Source organism: Lissotriton vulgaris, chromosome 11 (assembly GCF_964263255.1).
Source record: "Lissotriton vulgaris chromosome 11, aLisVul1.2, whole genome shotgun sequence".
In the NCBI taxonomy this organism is placed as follows: domain Eukaryota; kingdom Metazoa; phylum Chordata; class Amphibia; order Caudata; family Salamandridae; genus Lissotriton; species Lissotriton vulgaris.
Genome location: NC_141699.1, coordinates 1,108,253,394 through 1,108,277,755, shown reverse-complemented (window position 1 = coordinate 1,108,277,755; position 24,362 = coordinate 1,108,253,394). Strand labels below are relative to the sequence as shown.

The window sequence follows — 24,362 nt, the reverse complement described above, 5'->3', positions numbered from 1 at the left end:
TCCACTTCAGGACATAATCATCGTTTAATGTGCAAAATCACGTTTCATGCACGTCCACTTCAGGACATAAACATCGTAAAATGATCTAAATTGCAAAATATGAATGTGCATTCCGAAAGCTTAATACTCACTGAGTCCGCAGGGTTCCGAGACTACATAAACAAAGGGGCGCGGCTTCGGGACGAAAAGGGCCGGTAATACAAGACGATCAATCTAAGCCACACAAGCATCCAATCTCGAAACACTCTTGGCCGCCACTCATAGCAAAAGCATCCAATCGCGCAACACTCTTGCCCGCGCCTCACAGCAAACAACCTTCAACAACCAACCAATCGCGGCAACAAGCATTCCAAAGAACCAATGGCTCCACACACATTACAATAATAACCAATCACGCAAGCAGTCACATTTATTTTAAAGATTTTTCAGAAAAACATTCACCCATTGGTCAAACACGCAGGTGATTCCTAGGATCATTATTGCTGTCGGGGACACTAACGCGGGCAAACAAACAACGGAGCAATGCATTTATGCCAATTCGATAGGCACGCACTGATCTTCAAAGGGGATACACAGGGGTCGCCCAGAGACATCATAATGCTAAACAACCCTCTTTGGCCAGGGACATAATAACGGTGAACAAGCCTCTTTGTCCAGGGACATAATGGTAAATGTAAATGTATTTGAGCTTATATAGCGCACAGCTACCCGCAGTGGGTTTCCCGGCGCTTGCTTAGGGAACCCGTCCTGGTATTCCCCTGTGAGATAACCCCAGGAGGGTATCCACAAGGTGAAAGCCAGGCATCCCGCCACGAGGGGCTGTTGTGGAGATTAAGGAAGCTATTGCCCAGAGTCGCAGAGTGTGAACCCACGAGTCGAGAAGGCACCGGTGCGAGAATTATCGAGTCCGTGGAATTTTTAGCCCAAGACCCGCCGAGGCGGGGAATTGAACCCTGGTCCAGGGCCGATCTCAGCTTCCAGGTCTGCCGCCTCTAACCCCTGAGCCACACTTCTCTACCATGGTGAACACGCCTCTTTCCCTCGAGGCATCATGTTCGCTCTTTAAACACGAGTGACGGTGAACAAGCCTCTTTCACACAAGGCATCATGTTCGCACTTTAAAAGCAATTAACGTACTCGCGCACTGTTGTTGGAAGGGGCTGAACAGGGGGCGGCCAGGGAAATCAACAATTATAGCAAGCCTCAAAACCATTACACAAGGAGGCATGATGGACGGTAATTGACCGTAAAATGTTCTGGCAGGGAGAACAAAACTAGCACTCACAGTACACAGACCGACCATTATTGCTGTGTGAACTACAGCATTATTTCTGTGACAGATTGTCAGAGGGCACAAAATGAGGCAGAATAACGCTGTTGCAAGGCCCCTGCACAGGGGGCAGCCAGGGACAACTTCAATGCTGTGTGGAATTACAAATTGTCACAGGGCACAGAACTAGGCACAATAACGCTGTTGCGAGGCACAGCACAGGGGGCAGCCAGTGACAACTTCAATGCTGTGTGGACTTACAGATTGTCACAGGGCACAGAACTAGGCACAATAACACTGTTGCGAGGCACAGCACAGGGGGCAGCAAGGGACAACTTCAATGCTGTGTGGACTTACAGATTGTCACAGGGCACAGAACTAGGCACAATAACACTGTTGCAAGGCACAGCACAGGGGGCAGCCAGGGCCTCATTGACAACACTTTACACACATCTAACATCAATGCATGCTAGCAGCACTCACACTAATCTATACTACTATTATAAAGGAAGAACTTTGAACCTTTGAGGCGGGTAAACTCGGAAACCACAGCGCCAATCCACACACCCAATACATCGTTGAAATTGTCAAGTTGTGCAGATGGACATAGGCTATATAAATAAAAGAAATATAAGTTATTAAAAAAATTATGAGAAAAAAATGTAGTCCTATGGAAGTAGCGCCGGCCGTGACGTGCGTGCTGACATCAGGAGTGCGGGGAGGAGCCGCGTCCAGGAGTGTGAGGAGGAGCGGCGGACATGAGCGCGGGGAGGAGCGGCAGATAGGCGGGGAGGAGCGGTGAGGAGCGGCGGACAGGCTGGGAGGAGCGGGGAGGAGCGGCGGACAGGCAGGGAGGAGCGGGGAGGAGCAGCGAGGAGCGGCGGACCGGTGAACTCAGGAGCGCAGGGAGGTGCGGCGGATGAGGTAAGGCTCCGGGGGACCCACGGACAATGTCGGGGTGGGCGGGGGCCCTGAAGCCAAGGTCGGGACGGGCTGCTACTCCGGGGGACCCACGGACAATGTTGGGGCGGGCCGGGGCAGGCGGGGGCCCTGAAGCCTGATTGCTCCCGGACAAGGTCGGGACGGGCTGCTAGTTAATGATAAAGATTGAACCATACAGTTATTCACAGGGTGCTAAATGTTTAACAAAATGATATTCTGTGCGCATTTGTGCCCAGCTGTGTAGGAGGACAAGAAAGTGGAGGTGAAGATGATAGTTATAGGTCCCCACTAAAGTCTTCTCAGTGACTGATGGGGACTGCTGATCACATGCACTATTGGCTAATTTGAACACATGCACATGATGGTTGAGCAGAATACTACAAGCACATGGATTCATAGGGGGACACAGTCAGGCAACAAACAAGGAATTAACACTCCTCAGATGGGATCCCAGACAGTCTTAAATGCCGATCTTCATCTCCTCGGCTGCAGAATTTACTAATTTGCTCCTACAGAAAAGAACACTATTTTTGCTGTGGAATTTGTGGGGCGTGGTTGTTGTTGTTTATATCATGTTTATATAGTGACGGCTTTACTAAGTCGATTTACAAAAAGGGGGTGGTGATGAACAGAGTGTCTGAGTTAAACAGACCACTCTTACCCAGTCCAAAGATCAGGGCTTGATCCATCACCGTTATTTATCTCACTGCCCCATCCCAGCTCAGAACCTGGCTATATGCAAATCAGTCTGTCCCTGGCCCAGTGCATCATGGGAACAGGGCAGACCAAACTACCAAGCCAATTCTTCACCAGAAAGGAGACAAGCTACCGGGGACCAGTTTCTGGCATTTCAGCCTTCTTCGGCCCGGCTTGCTTGAATCCTGATGGAGCAGTGAGAAAGGGACTCATGTCTGAGTATACCCTGCCACACCTATAGTGGGCAAAATCGATTTACAAAAAGGGGGTGGTGATGAACAGAGTGTCTGAGTTAAACAGACCACTCTTACCCAGTCCAAAGATCAGGGCTTGATCCATCACCGAAGACGGCTGTAATGCCAGAAACCGGTCCCCGGGAGCTTGTTTCCTTCCCAGTGTAAGAATTGGCTTTTGTAGTTTGGTTTGCCCTGTTCCCATCATGCACTGGGACAGGAACAGACTAATTTGCATACAGCCAGGTTCTGAAACTGGGATGGTGCAGTGAGCTAAAAAACGGTGTTGGATCTAGCCCTGATCTCTTGACTGGGTGAGAGCTTTCTGCTTAATTCAGAGACTCTGTCCCTCACCACCCCTTGTTGTAAATATTTTTGTCCACCCTAAGCGTGGAAGGGTATTCTCAGATGTGAGACCCTTGCTCATTGCACCATCAGGATTCAAGCAAACCGGGCCGAAGACGGCTGTAATGCCAGAAACCGGTCCCCGGGAGCTTGTTTCCTTCCCAGTGTAAGAATTGGCTTTTGTAGTTTGGTTTGCCCTGTTCCCATCATGCACTGGGACAGGAGCAGACTAATTTGCATACAGCCAGGTTCTGAAACTGGGATGGTGCAGTGAGCTAAAAAACGCTGTTGGATCTAGCCCTGATCTCTTGACTGGGTGAGAGCTTTCTGCTTAATTCAGAGACTCTGTCCCTCACCACCCCTTGTTGTAAATATGGCTTTACTAAGTCAGCACATAAATGATGAGATGCGTTAGCTGCAGAAGAGCTACAACTTCCAGGGACTCTAGATGTGCACCACAGCAACAGACCAAGTTAAGACCAACAAGAAGCTGCTCCTGATCTCAAACAGTTGTGCTTCTCTTCCATTAAAGTCTGGTGTTTAGGGGGAAACTGGAAGATCCAGTCCACCTCTGATCTCAGTTGAGTGCCATTTTTCAAGCAATGCAGATATTACACGGTACACGATGCAACATTAAAAGAGGACTAATCGTCTTTAGAGGAGTAGAAAGACGCAAAGCACACCCTCACTTGTACCACTCCTTTGGCTAGTTGGAGTTGGTATACTGCATCTTAGCTTATTAGCTGTAGAAATATTCCACCGGAATGGAGTAAATCAAAGGAGTTTGGTTTCTGGGGCACACCCAGGTTTGCTAGTATCCTCATAGCCTTACAGCCTTAAAGGCTTCCAGGCCCAGATGCTTCTCCAAGTCATCCGTATGCTTTCGTTGGGCTTCAGTTCCTAAGCTCTGTCAACATCCACTTGCCTCCAAGGTTACATAAACCCTTGGACTATCCCCTCATATCTCAGTTTCAAAATTAATGGTTAAATATTACTTGGGGTTACAGAGCACATTTAATCAGTGTTAAATTTGAACTTTCAGCTTTCAAAAAGATCATTCCTTCTCAGGTAAATGTAAACACCTTCATACTGGGTTGGTCCCATACATCAGTTTACCATTCATAGTCAGTTGATTGTGTGATCTAAAAGCAATTTTTGGTTTACTCTCCAGGTTTACTAATAACTACTCCTCTCACATTCTTTAACTTGCCGACAGTTTCATTGTGAACCCAAAAGTTGGTCATGCATCATTGATGAGGTCACCACTAATTGTAGAATTTTCTGTATAGACACTGGATAAGAGCTTTGAATCTTGGCAGAGTCCACTGAGCCATTCATTCTTCTGAGAGCAATATAGTGTGTGTGGAGTGAGATGATATTTACCATATAAGTTCCAAGATAAAATTCTGTTTGTTATGAATATTGTGAATCTTAAGCAGTATGTAGAAAATGAACAGGGTGATTTGTGGCCCCTTCTAGATTGTCAAACGTATTTCATGGCCCCACCTTGAGCTGTCTCACAGCTCTCGCTGTCTGGAGTATAGGGACAGCTGATGTAAATCAATACATAAATGGGTGAATATTTAGCAATTAAGACAACCCTCTGTAGGTGCTACATGTGTCCTCCTCATGCACAAGCAACGCATTTGTTTAATCATCTTTTTCTGACAACACAATTTTCAAACTCCTTTTCTCTGTGACAAATTAGGTGCCAGAAGTGCCACAGTTTTATATGGTGAACGTTCATGAAATTTTAAGCAAATTATTTTAAATTTAGAATTACAGGATATGTGGTTTGCTGGTTTAGGTAATCCGTCACCAAGGCCATCATTAAATATGTATCAGATTAAACTGAAGTGCAGTGTGTAGAATGTTCTTAAATGGTGCCAGCGTGGATACTGGGACACCATGGTGCAGGGCATAACCACCAGCCAGATGCAAGAGTAGGGGTGTTGACCAACATTGTTACATTGCTCTCTAGAAGAAAGGCTTTGACACTCTTTATAATAGAGAGCTGGTTCTAAGCTGTCCTTGTTTTTTAGCAGTGTGTTCCTTGAGGGTGAGGTCGGTGTCCAGGGTGAATTCAATGGAGTCGGCATTCAGTGAAAGTTGGGGCTTGAAGCGGTCAAGCTTCTTGTCACAGAGCCAGGTTTGTACTGTTGCTGGTTTGCTGCTCTTGGCAAATAACAGGAATTCTGCCTTGGTATAGCTGAGCTTCAGGTAGGTGCTGGACAGCCAGGCCTGGAAGTTGTGATGGCCTGTTTGAAGCATTTGATGTCTGAAGCAGAGGAGACTTTCAAGTAGAGTTGTGCACAATCTGCAGTGTGAGTAAAGCACTGAGTGTATTTCTCACAATCCAATCATTGTATTGCATCAATCAGTCTTCAAGTGATCCCCTCCCATCTGCAAATATTCTCATGTACCAACTCGAAGCGATGTACATCACTTCTATGAGAATACCATATCCATTAAAAAAATACTAATAAATAGCATCAATTTGCATCACAATAAGGGAAGAGCTATAGTTTCTGTAAACTAAACTCTCAAGTATGTGAACTTGGAACCCTCTCTATCCTGTCCTAACAAACGAGGAGTAATACCTGAGGGACAAAAGAGAAGTTTAAGGACACCGACAGGTTCTGTTTCTTCACAGATTCCTCAGCGGATGATATTTCATATCTTCCATAATCACAAGGATCTAAGGCAACGAAAAGTTGAGCTTTTCTTTACATTTTCTTGAGTTATTCCACCCACAATATTGACTGGTCTCAAGTTGAACATAAAAGAACACACCATGAGTTCAAAACATACCCAGTTGAGTAGAACTTGGTTGATCAGGGTTGTAGCAGCATACATGGTCATGAACTTAAACACCGCAAATGAGGTCACAAGAGCACAGCGCCCCTCCCTGGTGGGAAAATATAAAAATCACTTGTTAATATTGTCAACCAAACAGTACTTTTAAAGCTTCTGTCCTCCCTAGCAGTCTCAAATACAAAAAAACATGTGTGCACAGTCTACCACTTATTCATTTTGTGGCTGTGACATATACTGTACCCAGGGGTGGCAATGTACTACACATGTGGAGAAAAAACAATTAACCATTCATGATATGTGGTCTGCATGAATGAAAAGTTTCATAAATGATTTGTCTTTACCCAGCACATCTTCTATCACAGATTTAGAACAATGCACCATAGTGTAGGCACACTACTTAGCTGGGAAATTGACAGAGAATTGTAAGGAATTTGCTTACCATTTGTTAAAGAAAATAGTCAACTTTTTCTCACCTCTTCACTGCCATACCTCTTGTATAGATATGAATTCTTGTGCTACCTCATTCCGGTTTAACGGTGTGTAAAGTTGCAAAGACTTTTGGGCTCGGTGTATCATTCACATTTGCAAATTAGGGGTGTCCGTTTTGCCCACTGACTGGTTTATGAGTGGGAATGCAATTTATTTGTGTGAGCTAGTTACATGCATAGGTAAAACAGGATGAGTCCAATAAAGGCACAAGTATCTGCTCACCCCGTGGACACCAGACATGATTCACGAAGGTGCCCCCTTTGTGAATCAGTTACCACCCCAACTTGGGGGTCAGTTACTCATCAATGGTTTACAATCACAGTGGTCTGTGACAAACCATTTAAATATTATTCTCAGAAGTAGGAGAGGAAATTATTTTACAACTCAATATCTCATGTTTAGCAAAAGGCCATTGTACATATGACCCATCACCTGTGGTAGTCATGTATCAAAATAACTTTGTATTTTCAAAAGATTGGCCCCTCCTCTATCAATACGCAAGAGAAATCGGTACATTATTAAATATAAAATATCCAGAAGCGTGGCCTGGGGAATGGTATGAAATTCTATTGGAAAACACTATAACTCGCCCTTTCTCCATGCACTGGTAATACAGTTGCATATGATATCTGTAGCATGTGAAATCAGCAGTCATAATAAGACTTATGACAACTGAAATTACATCACTTCAGAACACAGTGCATTGTTGAGTGGTGAGCTATAGTTAATGTAGCGTGGAGGATGATGCAAGAAGGAGGTGTAAAGAGGTGCATGATGTATAGTAAATACAAGGTGGTGCGTAAAATATTAATGTAAGTGTTAACTAGTGGTGTGTAAATCAGAAATTTAAGTTACTATAACTTTAATTCTCCAGTTTGAATAATTTAAGTTGGGTTTGTAGAGACTACATAACTTTTTCCTAACTATAACTTAGCTTTACCCTTTGTTTTTTCATTAATTCTAAATAATTTTTATCTTTTAATACAAATGTGTTTCAGATCATTGTGTCGAGAATAAGTTAATTGTTAAGTGGAGTGTCAGAATATAGTAAACAACAGTGTAGTGCAGTGTCAAAGTCTAGTGTTATGGAAAGGAATACAGTGGAGTAGAGTACAGTAGTGTTCCATATAGTAGAGTAAAGCATTATATAGTGGAGTGGAGTGTTATGTCATATAGTGGGATGGATATTTGTAGAGTGGCATATCACACAGTACAGGGAGTGTCGTACAGTGAACCTTTATTGACTGCAGTGTTGTGGAGTCGAGTTGTGGAGTGGCGTAGAGTTGAGCATTTAGTAAAGTTGGGTGTCCCAAAGTCCTTGTGAGGCAATACAGTGCTGTACGGTGCCACAGAACATAGTTGAGTTTTGTATAGTGGAGCAGCATGCATTATTGTACCCTACAGTGGGCTAAACTGTTGTATGGTGTAGTCGAGGAGTGGCACAGCATGGAGTAGACTAAAGTGTCATAGTGGAGTGCTGTCTCGTACAGTGCTGTGGAGTGAAGTACACTGTAGTGGCGTAGCATACAGTGGAGTAAAGTGTTAATGAGTGAAGTGGCATGTGTACAGTGGAGTCATATGCCATGGTCTAGAGTGTGTGAAATGGTTGTAGAGTACAGTGTAGTGGTATAGAGTGGAGTACAGTGGGGTAAGGTAGAGTAGACTGTACTGTGATACAGTGTGCAACAATATAGTGGCAAAGAGTGTACAGTGGAGTGGAATACAGTGGAATATTGTAGAGTAGAGTGACGTCCAATGGAATAGCATACAGTGGTGTAGAGGTGAGTAGCATACATTGCAGTTGCGTATAATGGACTGTCATATGGATACTTCGTTACATATATTGCGTTAAGTTAGCATGAGTGTATTACATGTTTAAACAGCCGTTTTTCCTTCGGCTTTGGTTTTGCACACGACACCTACTTGTTGTTGTCGCCTTCACCCTAGAAGCGGTGAGGTGGTTTATTTGAGAATAATATGTTATTTCTAGGCTATCAGCTTTGCCTGGTACACTTGGTACAACTGTCTGCACACTGAGAGCTGAACAGTCTAAGATTAACCTAACACAAGGTTGCTGGAAGGCCTGATCCTCGCACCACATTAGACATAACACAAATAATGTTGATGCCAACATTTTGGGCTCTACGCGGGTTTAAGATAGAGTTACACGGAATGAAAGCAGACACTTGGTGCTGCGCATGAAGAGAGCTGGTAGCTGTTGATGTGATCTGCTCCTACTGACATTGAGAGGTATGGGGCCGCCCTGCTAAAGCCCGAATGAGACCTTCTTAGATATAAAATAATATGCTAGATAGGGTGCGCGAAATATAGGTGATATAGATTTCTATAGAATTTGCATTATAACATGCTAGCACCTTTTGCTTACTATGGATTAGTGACTATGCTGCTGACTCTGATTTTTATAATCTGCATTTTGGTATTATACAAGATACTGCGTTTGAGAACTTTGCATTGAATAATAAATATTTCAAACTTGCACTTGTGTTCTTTGACTCTCAGTTTTGGTTTGAAATGATTATATAACGAAAGAGTGTTCATGTGTTCCACGATTCCTGAGGTATTCTAAAGATCATGTTCTGGTTTGTCTAAGACATGGATCATTCCATAATGATCCATGAGACACTGTAGCTAGCTAGGTAAGGGGATTTCTGACACTGAGATGAGTTTTGGATCATCCTAACTCACTGAGGTTCTAGATCTCTATGCACAGTTCTGTGGGAGAACGGAAACCCTGCAACGGTTTGGTTGGCCTTATTTCATGACACTCGAGTAGTATATCGTTCAAACCTTGACACCTTCATTCCCGTTTCCGGTAAACGGTGGTGTCGGAAAAACCTACCTATTTTTGAAATAGGTCTTTTCAAGCTTGAATTCTTCTATAAACGGTTTCTTTGAATTACTACCCAGTTGTGCTACAAAGTGTTCTTTGTCTTTTTTCTCTTCCTGTGCTAACATGGCCGTGGACATACCGCAGCATAGCCGCATCGCGGTTCGCGACCACTTGAGGGCATATAATGTCCCTGTGGAAGGCTTGGCTGTGGTTCTAGTGGTGAGTGCGGAACATGCGTACCCGTACGAATTGTTTTATTCCTGGGTGACATTTCCGGAAGTGGACGCTAATTCGGGTGTCTACCATTCATACACTGCCTCGGCTGTTCCGGCGGCTTATGCTCCATACAGGGCACTGGAAGTACCTATAGATGTTTGGCAGCACGGAGTTTGGTTTGGTGGCGCCCTACCCCATTCTTTAACGGCTCCGAGGTTAGGTCCTTTGTCCATTCCGGGCACAAATTGGCCCGCTTTGGGTGGATTTACTCCTCATCCTAATCGCGCCACTTGTAATGTGGGTGAACTGCGGCATCTTCATGAAGTCGCGGTTGGAGTGATTAGAGCACTTGTTCATTACATTGGTCGTAATATTCATGGCGCAGCCCCCGCAGGTGCGCAGCTTCGGGCAGAACAGGCTGGTTTGAAAATCAGTCCGGTCTTGGTGAATTCCGTTATGGGCAGAAAGCCAGAGAATAAGGATGATTTTCCTTACTGGCTTGCCGAGAAATTCGACCAGCTGGAGGCTGTGTTTCCTAATACGACTCCGGGTGAAAAACACCGGATTCTTACGCTTAGTTTACCGAAAGATTTGGCCCCTGAAATTGCTGACTGTGAAACATGGGGTAAGACTTTTGCAGCGGTTTACTCGAGGTGCTATGGCACCCCGTCTGTGTCTAACCTGTCTGCGGTCCTTAAACGTGTACAAGACGATCACGGACCAGAGTCGGCGGTTGAATTGGGTATGCGCCTGAGTGGCTCGTTTGAAACGGTTTGCGGTCTTATCCTTGCAAATGTCAAGGGGGATGCAGTGAACTTTCAGGTGGCCAATGCTCTGGCGTTAATTCCTGATGCCGAGAAACCCCGTCAGTTAGCAAGGATAATTGTGGCGGCTTATAAAATGGTTGGCCGCACTTCTAAGGGTTTAAAGGCTTTTCCTGAAAAGGAGAAGAAGCAGCCCCAGGGACAGTCTTCGGAAACGGGTGGACAGCCCAAGTCCAAAAAACAAAATTGGCCTAAAAAGCAGAATCAGGGTAAGCAACAACAACAACAGACACAGGTTTCTAGTCCGGCGCCTTCACAACCTGCGCAGTCGGATCGAGTTTATGAATTGCGCGATCGCGCTACGATTAAATCGCCTGATAGATTTCAGGCTTCTGACCAACGGTCTCCTCGTTCCTTTCAGGACTCATCGGCTCCGTCAACCGGTGGTGGAGGGGGCGGCAGGGGCAGGGGTGGCCAGCAAGGACGTGGCCAGCCCCGCACGCGAAGTGAAGGGGATCAGCGGGACGACTCTACGCCAAAGAGACCGCAGTTTGCCAAGAAGAAAGTCGCAGCCTTAACGGCGCATCGATATGCCGCGGCTTCGGAATCTGACGTGGGCTCTGACCTTGCTGGACAGCGCGGCGGAGATTACCATAGTGAGAGAGGCCCTCCGTCCACTGTTGAAGGTGACAGCGACTGACACTTATGTTGTAATCGAAACAGCTGATACACATGTTGCTCCCCCTGAAAGACTTTTTGAAATTGTCCTGTTAATTGAAGGTGACATGCAGCGAACAGTAAAAGGGGTATTTTGGGAAAATCTTTCGTCTACGTATGACATTTTGCTTTCGGAGGCTGACTGGCCCCCACCTTTTGTTCTCGCAGCTCCGCGAGGGGAGGAGGTGATCCTCCCCAGTTTCGCGCACACTGTATCGAGAGTGGAAGCGCTGCATTTTGCAGAAGAGTGGGCTCTGGCGCTTGCGCCGGCTGTGTACCGAAATCAGTGTGGCTGGGATAAATTGTCCCCTAGCCATGAGATTCCTTTACGGTCACAGCCGCAGCCTCAACCTCAGTATCCCATACGGCGTGAAGCTAAAGCTTCTGTCGCAGCTATCCTTGAACAATTGGAATATCAAGGTGTAATTGAAACGTGTGTGTCGCCAATGAATAACCCCCTTTTTACTGTGAACAAGCCGGACGGCTCATATCGTCTGGTTTTGGATTACCGGCATTTGAACTCGCATTGCCGTAACTGTGCAGTACAGAATACTCACGGCTCTGCCCTAGTGAATAGTCTTGAGCGTAAACGGTTTAAAACCACGCTTGACATTTCCAATGGTTTTTATGCACACCGATTAGATGGTCTTAGTTCCCAATGGACCAGTTTTACGTGCGGCGGCGTACAAAAAAAGTTTAAACGACTCCCAATGGGATATAAGAATAGTCCTGGAGTGTTTTCCGCCCGCATAGTCTCTCTATTGGAGAGCTTCGATCCAGTTGCTTGTTCTTATGTGGATGACATTTATCTCACAGACGACGAACTTTGGGAGCATCTGTGTCGAGTAAACAGCATAATTTGTAACTTTGCAGACATGGGTTACAAGTTTAACTTTGCAAAATCACACATTGCGGAGTACACAGTGTTGTTTCTAGGTTATGGACTTAACCATGAAGGAAAGGGATTGGCTCCTCACTTCCTGGAGAAGTGCGCGCAGTTGCGCTCTCCGACAACGCTGAAAAAATTACAGTCTTTACTGGGTTTTTTAAATTTCGGGAGGACATACATTCCGGAATATGCCCAGCGTATCAAGCCTTTATATGCCTTGGTACAACCATCTTTTTCCAAATCATGCTGGCTGCCTGAGCATTCAGCCATTCTGCAGTCTTTGCAGGCTGATTTGCTCACTTCTGACTACTTACAGACCCGTGATAACCAGACCAACCTGGTGATAAGAATTATCCCTGGGACGGTGGGTTTCACGTACCTGACTTTTAATGAGGGGGATACTGTACCTATTGCTTACAAGTCACACTTGTACACTTCGGCTGAACTGCGTTTTTCCACTGTGGAGAAAGTTTTAACGGCTGTGCAGATGGCAATTCTTAAAGAACGTGCCCTGTCGCAGGGAAAGCGCATGTTGGTTGTTACCCCGTGTCCTGCCTTGGAGGCGGTCACGAAAGCCAGTGTACCAAATTCTAAAGCTTTGCACCCTCGGTGGATTCAGTGGGCTACTTCCTTGACGTCCCAGGATGTCACGTTTATTTTTGACGCCGCTTTACGGTCGCAGGAGTATTTACAGTATGAATTTGTTCATCCTGCTCCTTTAGCGATGCGGCCGTTGGAGGATTTCCATTGTATCATTTACACTGATGGCTCGGCGCAGGTTGCGCATGGCTCTAAACATGCCTACGTTTCCGCTTGCGCCATTGTGGTCGGTGCCATGGTGAACGATGAGTTCAAGTCCAGTGTCGTGCACACGCAAACACTAGGGGACTGCACCGCACAATTAGCAGAGCTTCGTGCTCTTATGCTCGCATTGGAGTACGCTGATCCTTGTGTGACGACTTTAATCGTAAGTGATTCTTACTACTGTGTCCAGTCTTACAATGAGAACTTGTTCTTTTGGATTCAGAATGATTTTCGTGATTCCAAAGGCAGCACAATAAAACATAAAATGATCTGGGTCCGAGTGGCGGAACTTAAGGAGAAGCTGCCGCTCGTGTTTGTGATTCATACTCTCGGCCATCAGCGCGTGGGGGTCCACGCTGTTGGTAATTCGCTTGCTGATGAGGCAGCGAAGTCTGCGGTATCAAAATACTTAGTTGCAGCAGTCACGAGGTCCAAAAGCAAAATAGATGACGACATCTTGGCGGCTGTTGCTGCCACGGAGAAGGGAGGTAAATATCCTGCGGGGTTCCCTTTGAAGTACACATACCACTTAAGTCCCGATAAGGTTCCTTATGTGAAAATTCCTGAAGTTGGAGAGCGTCTAGTTCCCAACTCGGATCGCAGAGCTTCTCTGATTACAGCGGCTCATGAAGGTATGGCGTCTGCGCATGCGGGCGTCTCAGCCACTGTAACTCAGCTACAACAGAGGTTCTGGTGGCGGGGACTGTACAAACAGATGCGCGATTATGTCCTTATGTGTGACATTTGTCAGCAGATCAAGCCTTCTACTGCTGCGCGTCCGCCTCAGACACAGTTGTACATCTCTAATAAACCGCTTGGATGCGTTTATTTGGATCACTGCGGTCCTTTTTCTTCTGATACTGCGTATAAATACATCTTAGTAGCAGTTGACTCATGCACACGCTTTGTATGGGTATGGCCGCATCGAAGCGCTGATTCGCGAACTGTCATTAAGGATTTGCGGGTCTTTGTGGGAATCTTTGCTTGTGGTACTTTCCATTCGGACCAGGGTCCTGCTTTCGCCTCTAAGGCGTATAAGGATGCTATGGTTTCGTTGGGAGTACAGGTGAAGTTTTCAAGTCCCTACAGGCCTGAGGGCAATTCTGTAGTAGAACGAATGAACCGCGACTTAAAGCAATCTTTGACAGCTCGAGTTATAGGCACTGGTAGAAACTGGCTGACCCACCTCTATGGCGTGCAGCGTGCGCTTAATAATCTCCCTAGAAGGTCTCTGGGTGGGCGGACCCCATACGAAATGCTCTTTGGTATCAAGATGTACGTCCCTGACCTTGCTGGTGCAGACTGCCAGGCCCAGGCCGCGGCCTTTGACGTAGATGAACATTGCAATGTTTTACAGGATCTACAAAAGACCAGAGACAGTCTTGCAAAGGAACACTTGCCCTCCACGTCGGATGATGCGTTGCAGATCCCGGTAGTTGGCTGGCTACCCCAAGTTGGAGAACTGGTTCGAGAGAAGATCGATAACAAGAAGGAGTTTGGTCCCTCATATCGTGCACCAGTTCGGGTTCTTGGAGTGAAGGGCACAAGAACAGTCATTTTACCACCACTTCCAGGTCGTAAAGAAAACAGATTTATTTCTATTGACAATGTCAAGACACACAGGGTGGCCGATTCTTCATAGCATGACACCGGCTGTATCCTGTCCTTCCATGGTGAGGCACTCTGTGCTGGCTATTACATCTGGTGCAGATCAGGAGGTGTCCCTCGAGATGCCTGCCATATCCAGTCCTTTATTAAATACTATTCCTGTTGCTAACATTGATGAGCTGACCTATGCAGATCCTGCTGAATTATCTATGCCTGATTTACAAGCTCGTTTGGCTAACCAGTCCAGATTCTCTTTTGACTCGGATTCGGAACTTTCAAGGAAACCATCGACTATTGCAAAATATGCCACGTTGTTTAAAAAACATTTTCTGATTCCACCTTGGACATACATTTGGCTGATACTATTTTCATTTTATCTTTTTATGTCAATTGGGTTTGTGTTTTATTTTTTTCGACTGATCGATGGCCATTATGTGAAAGAAAGAACAGGAATTCGGTACCTTAATGGAACATTGGCCCCTCTTTCATCCTCACATTCAGCACACAGACTAAAGAGAGACTTACATTCAGTAGAAATTACTGCTTGGCCTGTCCTTGATGGGATTGTGTGGGATGCGGTTAGGTTTCAGATACATGGCCCCACAGAAGTTATTAATGTTCCTAATGTGCTTAGAGTAAACATGGGAGATGTAATTCAGCAAAATATTCGTTCTGATGATTGGGATCTTCAGGCAGTAGAAGCTTTATTCTCTGATTTGAAATATTATGCGGCCTTTGATGCTGAGGATTTGTACTTGGATTCTGTTAATTATGGTGATTTGTTTTGTTATCAACATTATGGGAATCATTTCTTACACAAAACAAGTTCCGGGAGGGTTCCGGTGAACTACACACAGTGGGAACATTGTCCTGCGCCTTTGCAAGGGAGCTCGAGTACATTTCTGGGAAAATACTCATATTTTACAGATTTTAATCAATCAAATCCTGAGTCGTTTTATTTTAAAGTAAAACAGAAGTTCATGTCCAAAGTCAGACTTACCGATACAAAATTGCTGTATTCAAAGTCCTTTCTAGACAGGTTAGCTGTAGATGGCTATGAGTTATGGAAGGAAACTATTGACCTTAAATCGGTTTGGGGTACCAAAGATTGGCAGGTACAAGGCACTGAGGCTTTGCATCGTGCATGTCTCATCCCGAATCACATGTTGTTTTTAAAATTCTACTATTTCCCAAACAACATGTTTTGGATTGGCTACATCTAAAAAATTAAACGAACCAACCATCCCTGATTTGGAAGAATATTCAGGTTGGAATAATTTCACTACATTGTCCATAAGTGAGATGCGAGACCTATTGCACAATTCCTCCTTTAATATTTCCAGTTTTGATACAGAGGGGTGGCTTTTGTGGCAAAGAAGCTCTGATTCTTGCCAACGTCGTTTTTTGGGTTTGGCTGAAAGTTTTAAACACATCAGGCCAGATCCCCGTTTTTATACAGATCACACGGTTACTACTTATTCAGTAGGCAAATTGTGTCAGAACTGGTTACAACATTCCACTTTGGCTGCAGTAAAACTGCATCTGTCACGTTTGAATGAAAATATAGAGCTGAATGATTTTATAAAAGGCCCGGCTAGGGGTAGATCTAAACGCTTTCTTTATGCTATATACAATGAAATTTGGAAATTTTCACAAGTTGAGGCAGCTAAACGCCTGAGGGCTATTGATCAAGCAAATTTGGAAAAAGTGCTTGCAGTGGTCGATAACAGTATTAACATGCTTTCTTCCAGGATTTACACATTGGATAATATTGTTTCTTCTGTTGTTGATATTGTACATGATGAAGTGTCCACGTTATACCATGGTCAAAATCAATTGCGTTCTGTAATGCAGTTTGCTTGGACCCTACAGACACTTAAGGCTGGTCGAGTTCCCTGGACCTCATTGAACGTTTCATCCCTTTTCGCCCCTTTTAATCTGACTGAAAAACAGCGCATGCTTTCAATGCGTGATGCTTCATTTTCTATGTTACATATTGAGAAGCTAGAATCCTTGCCTTTCTCTGTTGCTGAAACCACTACTGCCACGTGGCTTATTCATGGATTAGTTACATTACCATTTCCCTTATATAAATTTACTAACTGTATGCGGTATATTGCTATAGGACGATATGAACCACTAGGCAATGCATTCCTACATGAGGCATGGTCCTTACCATACACATACAGATGTCTGAAGGATGGGAAAGAAGTGAATCTTAATGGTGAGGAATGCACACAGTCACCTGACCATTCATTAATATGCAGACACATTCAGTTACACGGTTCTTGTAATCAGGACCGGCCAAATTTAGCATGTGTTTTAAAAGGCACGCCAGTTCCAGCAGTAGTTCCCACATTTACATTATTGACTAATGGTAGTTATTTGCTTTTAAACAACGAAGTATGTTGTGGGTTATTAATTGGTGTGGCTTATGTGGTAACTGTATCAGAGCGTGTGGTGTGTTGCAAGAATGTTCTATACCCACCCACGCATGGTTCTTCAGATGTCTCCATCTGGCCACGGATTCCAACCTTGGAAGCAAAATTCAATGGTTTAAGCAGAATAAGGGCCCTTTTGTCTCAAAAACAAGTGACCCTGAGTTCGGCCCGGGAAACTTATGTCCTTCACATAGCTAACACCCGCACAGAGGTGCAGGCGCTTTTAAATACTGATTTGCTGTTTCATTTCTGTGAGCTGGTGCACCAGATTTTTAATGCTTCTTCAACGACTAGGCTTGCACATTTTTTTAAATTAGTAAGCAGTGGCCTCGTGACTACGTTTGAAAAAGTTTTTGGTATCATTCCCACGTTTTTCCACACTATTTTTTCGAGTTTGTTTGGTGGACTACCTGTGTTGCTGGCTGTAGCCGCAGGCATTCTGTTAGTGTTTTTCTTCATAAAACATGGATGCCCATCCTGCGCAAGACGCCGTTCGACGCCTCCTGACACTGTGCCGTAATCGGATGCTCAATTACTATGGAACATTGCTGCTTGCAGCATTAAGCACGGCCTATAGATTGTCATTTCGGTTCACCGACTTCACGTGTGTCCAACCTGTGTTTCACTGCCTGAGCTGCGAGTTCGATTGGGCCATTGATTTGTGCCTATGCTTGAGGACTGCTCCTGACGTCGATTTTGATCAACTAATGCGTCCCGTGGTGGCTCATGAGCTGATCTGTTCTGGCGAAAGAGTTATGGCCTTGGCAGCGATAAATGGAGTTCTGGGCCAATGGGAGATCTCTGCAGCGGCTGATGCCTTTCTGACACACAGCGATCTGGTGAACCCACCGAGTTGTCCTCTGGCGTTACAGGAGGATCCAATGCTGGAGGAGCACGTATGTTCTTTCCCATTGCTGAATTGGATTGCTGAACTATTTTCGGATGAGGGCAGTGATTTCATACTGGAGGCTGTTGCAACTTTCTTTGCATATACTGTCCAATCGTGAGATGCCTGGGAGGATTGCTTTGTTATGGAATATGACTTTCCCCTTGCGGGATTGGAGGAGTGAACTGTGCTCAAATGATGGAGTTGAATCGCGTGATGTCTCTGAAGTTAACATCGATATGGCACATGACTTTGGGTATCGGATAAGTGCCTTGTTCTTTTTTCATACAGACTTTTGAATTAATGAGCCCTGGTCCTATATTTTGTAATTTTGAGACCTAGCGATGACTTTTGGTTCGAAAGTTTTATTTTTTAATTTTAGATTTGAGGCCACTGTAGGCATTCATACATATTCATTCATACATATTTTTTAGCTTATTTTAGCTCAAAATTATTGAACTTTGCTTCCATTTTATGTATACTGTTTATGATCGCCTTTTCCCTTATGTTTGACGGTGCTCGGATCAATAGGGGGGTGTCATATGGATACTTCGTTACATATATTGCGTTAAGTTAGCATGAGTGTATTACATGTTTAAACAGCCGTTTTTCCTTCGGCTTTGGTTTTGCACACGACACCTACTTGTTGTTGTCGCCTTCACCCTAGAAGCGGTGAGGTGGTTTATTTGAGAATAATATGTTATTTCTAGGCTATCAGCTTTGCCTGGTACACTTGGTACAACTGTCTGCACACTGAGAGCTGAACAGTCTAAGATTAACCTAACACAAGGTTGCTGGAAGGCCTGATCCTCGCACCACATTAGACATAACACAAATAATGTTGATGCCAACATTTTGGGCTCTACGCGGGTTTAAGATAGAGTTACACGGAATGAAAGCAGACACTTGGTGCTGCGCATGAAGAGAGCTGGTAGCTGTTGATGTGATCTGCTCCTACTGACATTGAGAGGTATGGGGCCGCCCTGCTAAAGCCCGAATGAGACCTTCTTAGATATAAAATAATATGCTAGATAGGGTGCGCGAAATATAGGTGATATAGATTTCTATAGAATTTGCATTATAACATGCTAGCACCTTTTGCTTACTATGGATTAGTGACTATGCTGCTGACTCTGATTTTTATAATCTGCATTTTGGTATTACACAAGATACTGCGTTTGAGAACTTTGCATTGAATAATAAATATTTCAAACTTGCACTTGTGTTCTTTGACTCTCAGTTTTGGTTTGAAATGATTATATAACGAAAGAGTGTTCATGTGTTCCACGATTCCTGAGGTATTCTAAAGATCATGTTCTGGTTTGTCTAAGACATGGATCATTCCATAATGATCCATGAGACACTGTAGCTAGCTAGGTAAGGGGATTTCTGACCCTGAGATGAGTTTTGGATCATCCTAACTCACTGAGGTTCTAGATCTCTATGCACAGTTCTGTGGGAGAACGGAAACCCTGCTACAGGACTGCCCTTGACTGAATAGGGGCACAGTTTAGTGCTGTGTAGTAGACTGGTGTGGAATAGTGTATAGTGGAGTGGCTTAGAGTGGAGTGCGTACAGTGGATTACCATAGATTGGAGAGGCATATAGCAGACCGAGTTGAAGAGAGTACAGTGGAGTATTATACAGTTCAGTGGTGTACACTACAGTGGCATACACTGCAGTGGCATACATTAAAGTAGGACAGAGTGAACTAGCATAAAGTGGAGTGGCGTATCGTGGAGTGGCATAGAGTAGATTGGTGGGGCGTGGAGTACTGTACAGTGGTGTGTCAGACTGGGGTGCTCTACAGTAGAATAGCATACAGTGGAATGGCATATTTGGGGGTGGAGTGGTGTAGAGTAGAGCGGTGTACAGTTTAATAGCATACACTGGATTGGCATATTGTGGATTGACTTAGAGTGGAGTAACACACTGGAATAGTGTACAGTAGACTAGCATACATTGATCTAACACAGTGGAGTGGCATACAGTGGATCAGCATACACTAGAGTGGCAGAGATTGGAATAGCATTCAGTGGAGTGGTGTACAGTAACCCTGGGCGAAGCACTACGCTACGCTTGCGTAGTTTGCGAAGTTTGCACTAAGCGAACTGCACGTAGCACAGTGCAAACATGCAGCGTAGTGCAGCGGTAATTTTTTGCTTGCTCGTGGTCCTCACTGTCAAGTTGGTGACTGCAACTAAGCAGAATGACATCCTGGCAAGACTTTCTCCTCGTTCGCGATCAGCAACATCAAGTTGCCGATCGCGAGCGTGGAAAATAAACCTCCCGGCGAGGTTCTCAACGCGGGGAGGTCAGGTTTCTCATTGAGAGTGGTTGCGTATGCTCGCGACGAGAAACAACCAGTCCACGTTGAGAAAGCTGACACTCAAGTAAAAATGTACTCAAGCTGCAGAAAACTACAGCTCGCACAGTGCAAGATACCGTTTTTAATGATTGCACAGTGCCGAATGCTTGTCCGCACTGTGCAATCATTGAAAACGGCATCTTGCACGGTGCGAACATGCTACTATGCAGTTCGCGTAGTGCTACACGAAGTGCACTATGCGTAGCGCTACTTCGCGAACTACGCCCAGGGTTAGTGTACAGTGGAGTGGGGTGAAGTGACAGAGTCTAATAGAGTTCAGTGGCGTACAGTGTAGTTCTATACAGTGGAATACTGTATCGTGGAGTGAGAGTGGACTGGTATACAGTGGAGTGATGTAGATTGGAATAGCATATCATGGAGTGTTGTAGAGTGTAGTGGAGTGGCAGACAGTGGAATAGCTGACAGTGGAATAGCTTACAGTGGTGTGGGGCAATATGCCACTCTTCCTGCTGCTGGACAGGGCTCCAAGGGCTTTCCCACACTCTGAAGTTGCTTCCCTAGAAAGCCTTCCATACCCTAGGATGGCACTTTGTATTTGCAGTGTCACAACAATTAGGGTTGTTACTGAATGTCCTTAAATGGATTAAACTATTGTATGTTATTCCAATGGAACATTTACCTACTGAGCAGGTCTTCTCAGCCATGGAGGATTCCAAAAGAGATGCATCAGGGGTACAGCTTTCAACAATCTTCTTTGTTCTTGTAATGGAGTGGTCTGGGTTGCATAGTATTACTGGCACAAATATGTTGGTAGTGTGGGCAAAGTACCATTGTACGCACTTGATACCACTAGGGGATCTGCAGAATTTTAAAGAACACACACATACTTATGTTCTGGTTCACGGGGGACTCAGCCTCAAAATTTGGGCTGGATTTTTCTATTTGGAGCAGGGTCAAGACTTATTTGCACTATGACCGCATCAAAATGGAGTTGTCATGGTGTGCATAATAATGATAGACTAGGATTCTGCCAGAGTAAATACCAGTGGTTGGGATTATTCCAAACATTCCAGCCATCACTTTCTGTAAACTTCAGGTAGAATCGGAGTAAGCTTGCTCCAAAGCCTCGAATGGAATACTTACAGAGAGGGTCTTTAGGCATGTGGTGGCTATTTTACATGCATCCATAATCCTGCGTACCACACTGCCCTGACTGCATTGAAGCAGCAATAGGATTTGTGCCTGGGGATGTAAATCAGACAAAAGATTTGCCTAAGGTTTTGGGATACCTTAAAATTGTAACAAGCAAATGTAAGTTCAAGTGTATACCCAAATAAGTTACTTACATTAAACATACTTAGCCTCTAAGAGTGGCCAGAATGTCCCTGGGCTCAAAAGCTCTATCTCGGTCAGAGTGGTCAATTGATACAAGTTGACTATCACACAGTGTGGGAGTGCCCACAAATAAAACTCTACTGGGCTTTTCTCACCAAACTAACAGTAGAAATATCCGGGAAGTTGGCGCCCGCGGACCTTTAAGTTTTTCTCTTATGGCTGAGGCAACAAATCAAAAAACAGTAAACACATGTTCATTCATAGGTTTGCCTTTGGTCTCATCCATGAGGTATATAGCTAGGGGATGGAAGGCACGAGTAGCTCCTGGATGTGCATTCTGGCTACACAACATGAAGAAATGGTTGATGGCGGAGCTAGGGGTAAAATGCTGAACAGATGGGAAGGCTGTTAGACTGCTATCGAAGCCAAGACCGTCTGTGGGGTGTTTAAGTGAACTGACACCCATATTGACTAGATGCTGTATGGCTGGCGATGGGTGTGCTAAATGATATAATGGATGCACTTTGTTAACCAATTAGGTGTACATGGGTCCTTCAATGAAAGACTCTGCTATGTACATGTTGGAGGGGGCCACTGCATGGGCTGGTACCTAGCTGCCTTGCGATGGATTCACAATGAAAGAGTTGGAGCTTGAGACACTGCTGCCCTGGGAATGTGATCTGGGAAGTGATTAAAGGGTTTTTAAAATTAATGTTGTAGCACTTGTTGTTATACGGCTTTCGAAGTTCAACAGAAAGTTATATTATCTAATACATGTTATGACGTGGTTAACGTAACATACAAACAAGATGTAACCTTGAAAACTAAGAGAAATTAAAAAAATATATTGTGAAGAGTAAATATGATCGAACAATTTTTTTTTAGTTCTATGTTAAAAATAAATATTTTAATCCATTTTAAATGTATAACATTACATTAAAATATTTGTCATTTTGTGAACTAATTTATAAACTTTATTAATGTTCCCAATAGTTTCTGATAAGCTGATCTCCATCAGGGTGGGCGAGATCTTCACCTACATGTAAAAATGTACTAGTGTTAACTTTACACATGTAATTTCAGTCTTAGTTGTCTCCACCCCATGAGCTGAGGGGGTTGAGACATGCAAGTCTACACTTAGGTGTAAATACACACTCACAAATGGTGACGAGAAAAAAGATTAGACATGCACCCTGGTCCAGGAGTGTAAATTTACCCTTGAGAATATGGCACTTGGGTTTACAGAGTGTCTTTTCCTGTGTCCAGTGCATAAATAGTTTTTTTCATTTAATACAAACAGTATGCAGTATTTGGCTTACTTGATGACTTCAGAAACACATTCAATATTTGGGGTTTGCGATGTGAAGGGCGAAGCCATTGATGCTTCTTGCTCCGAAAGCGAGATACCAACGTGAGCCGTTCTAAGAGCCTGTCAAACAAAAATGCGTGTAAAGGTTATTGATCGTTGAGGAGTCTTTTGAATTTCATATAGGTGCATATTTCTGGGAAATGTGGCCCAGGGCACCACAGCAAGTCACCTTGCTGCACTGCCCCACGTCAAAGTGAGAGGGCAGGAATGCACCGAACATATCAAATACAGTGTATTCCTGTCCTTTCCCCCTGCATTGGTGACATTTCAGTAGCCTAGCACCAACACAGGCACTCTTGCACAATGGTGCAAGGGTGGCTCTGTGGTCATCAGGATTGTTTTTGCACAGGAAGTAGCAACCTATACTCACCCCACAGTCGTTAGCACCATCTCCGCACATTCCCACAACGTAACTGGAAAACAAAAGATAAAGCAAGTGAGGGGTGAAGCTGAACTCTTGATATTTCCACTAAAACACTCATTGTGAACAACAAATCATTTTAGTTCACTCTCATGCCCATGGTCCTAATTGTCCACACAAAGTGCTGCTCATTGATAGGCTGGGACAAGCAACCATGATCTTTAAAACTCTACTTGATCAAAAGGATATTACAAAGTAAAGGGGACCTCACAAGTATCCTGGTCAGGCCATAACAAACTGGGCATTCGGAAAATGATGCTTTAAAACCTGCGATGGGGCAAATGCTTATCTATCTACTAGTGGTTTAACTCCTTTAAACAGTACACTAGCATGCCTGTCTCCTCTAACCTCAGAGACCTCATTGGCAAAGCTGTTTTACATGTTGTATATGAACTTCAGTCCTTTTCTGAGCCTGTAAAATGCACCCGATTCTGCACCTAAACTGCAAATAAAATACATTGTTGTTGATAATCATGGTCATAATGGAATCTGAGGTGACTTTCTTTTCCTGTACGAGGTTGAAACTGGGAGAAGACCAGTGGCATAAGAAAACTTGAGGGGACCCCCTTGCAAAGTACATGGAGCCCCTCTGAAAAAACAGTCAGGAGCCCGCTGCCCATTGCAAGAGGGGGCCCACTTGAGTTCTGCCCCCCTCTTCTACCCTGCAGGAGCTGCAGAGGCGAACGTTACACCACTGCCCAGTTGCAGCACTCAGGATAGTTATGTTATGGGACCAGCGCACTGACCCAACCCTGCAAAGGTGGTTGCAAAGTTTGGTCTTCTGCAACGTTAACTGTGAGATCTATGCTACCCTCATGCCTAGTTCATCATGTCCTAAGGACATTTGGGGCCCATATAAGGCGTATATTGAACCCATGCGCCAAGCCGCCGCATCCCAAGTAGCAAGCGGCTTAGTCCACAAGGAGCGGGGTGAGGGGAT

General features: G+C 44.6%; 1 protein-coding gene across 1 annotated transcript in view; it reads right to left on the bottom strand.

Moving 5' to 3' along the window:
- The window catches only part of LOC147684252 (putative cation-transporting ATPase 13A4), a 287,710-nt gene that overhangs the window by 44,792 nt on the left and 218,556 nt on the right, over positions 1-24,362 (bottom strand). Inside the window, exons 22-24 of the mRNA XM_086944653.1 lie at positions 23,372-23,414; positions 22,952-23,061; positions 6,298-6,394 (exon numbers count right to left, since the gene is read on the bottom strand). Coding sequence (XP_086800779.1) covers positions 6,298-6,394; positions 22,952-23,061; positions 23,372-23,414 — 250 coding nt within the window. The remainder of the gene's footprint in view (positions 1-6,297; positions 6,395-22,951; positions 23,062-23,371; positions 23,415-24,362) is intronic.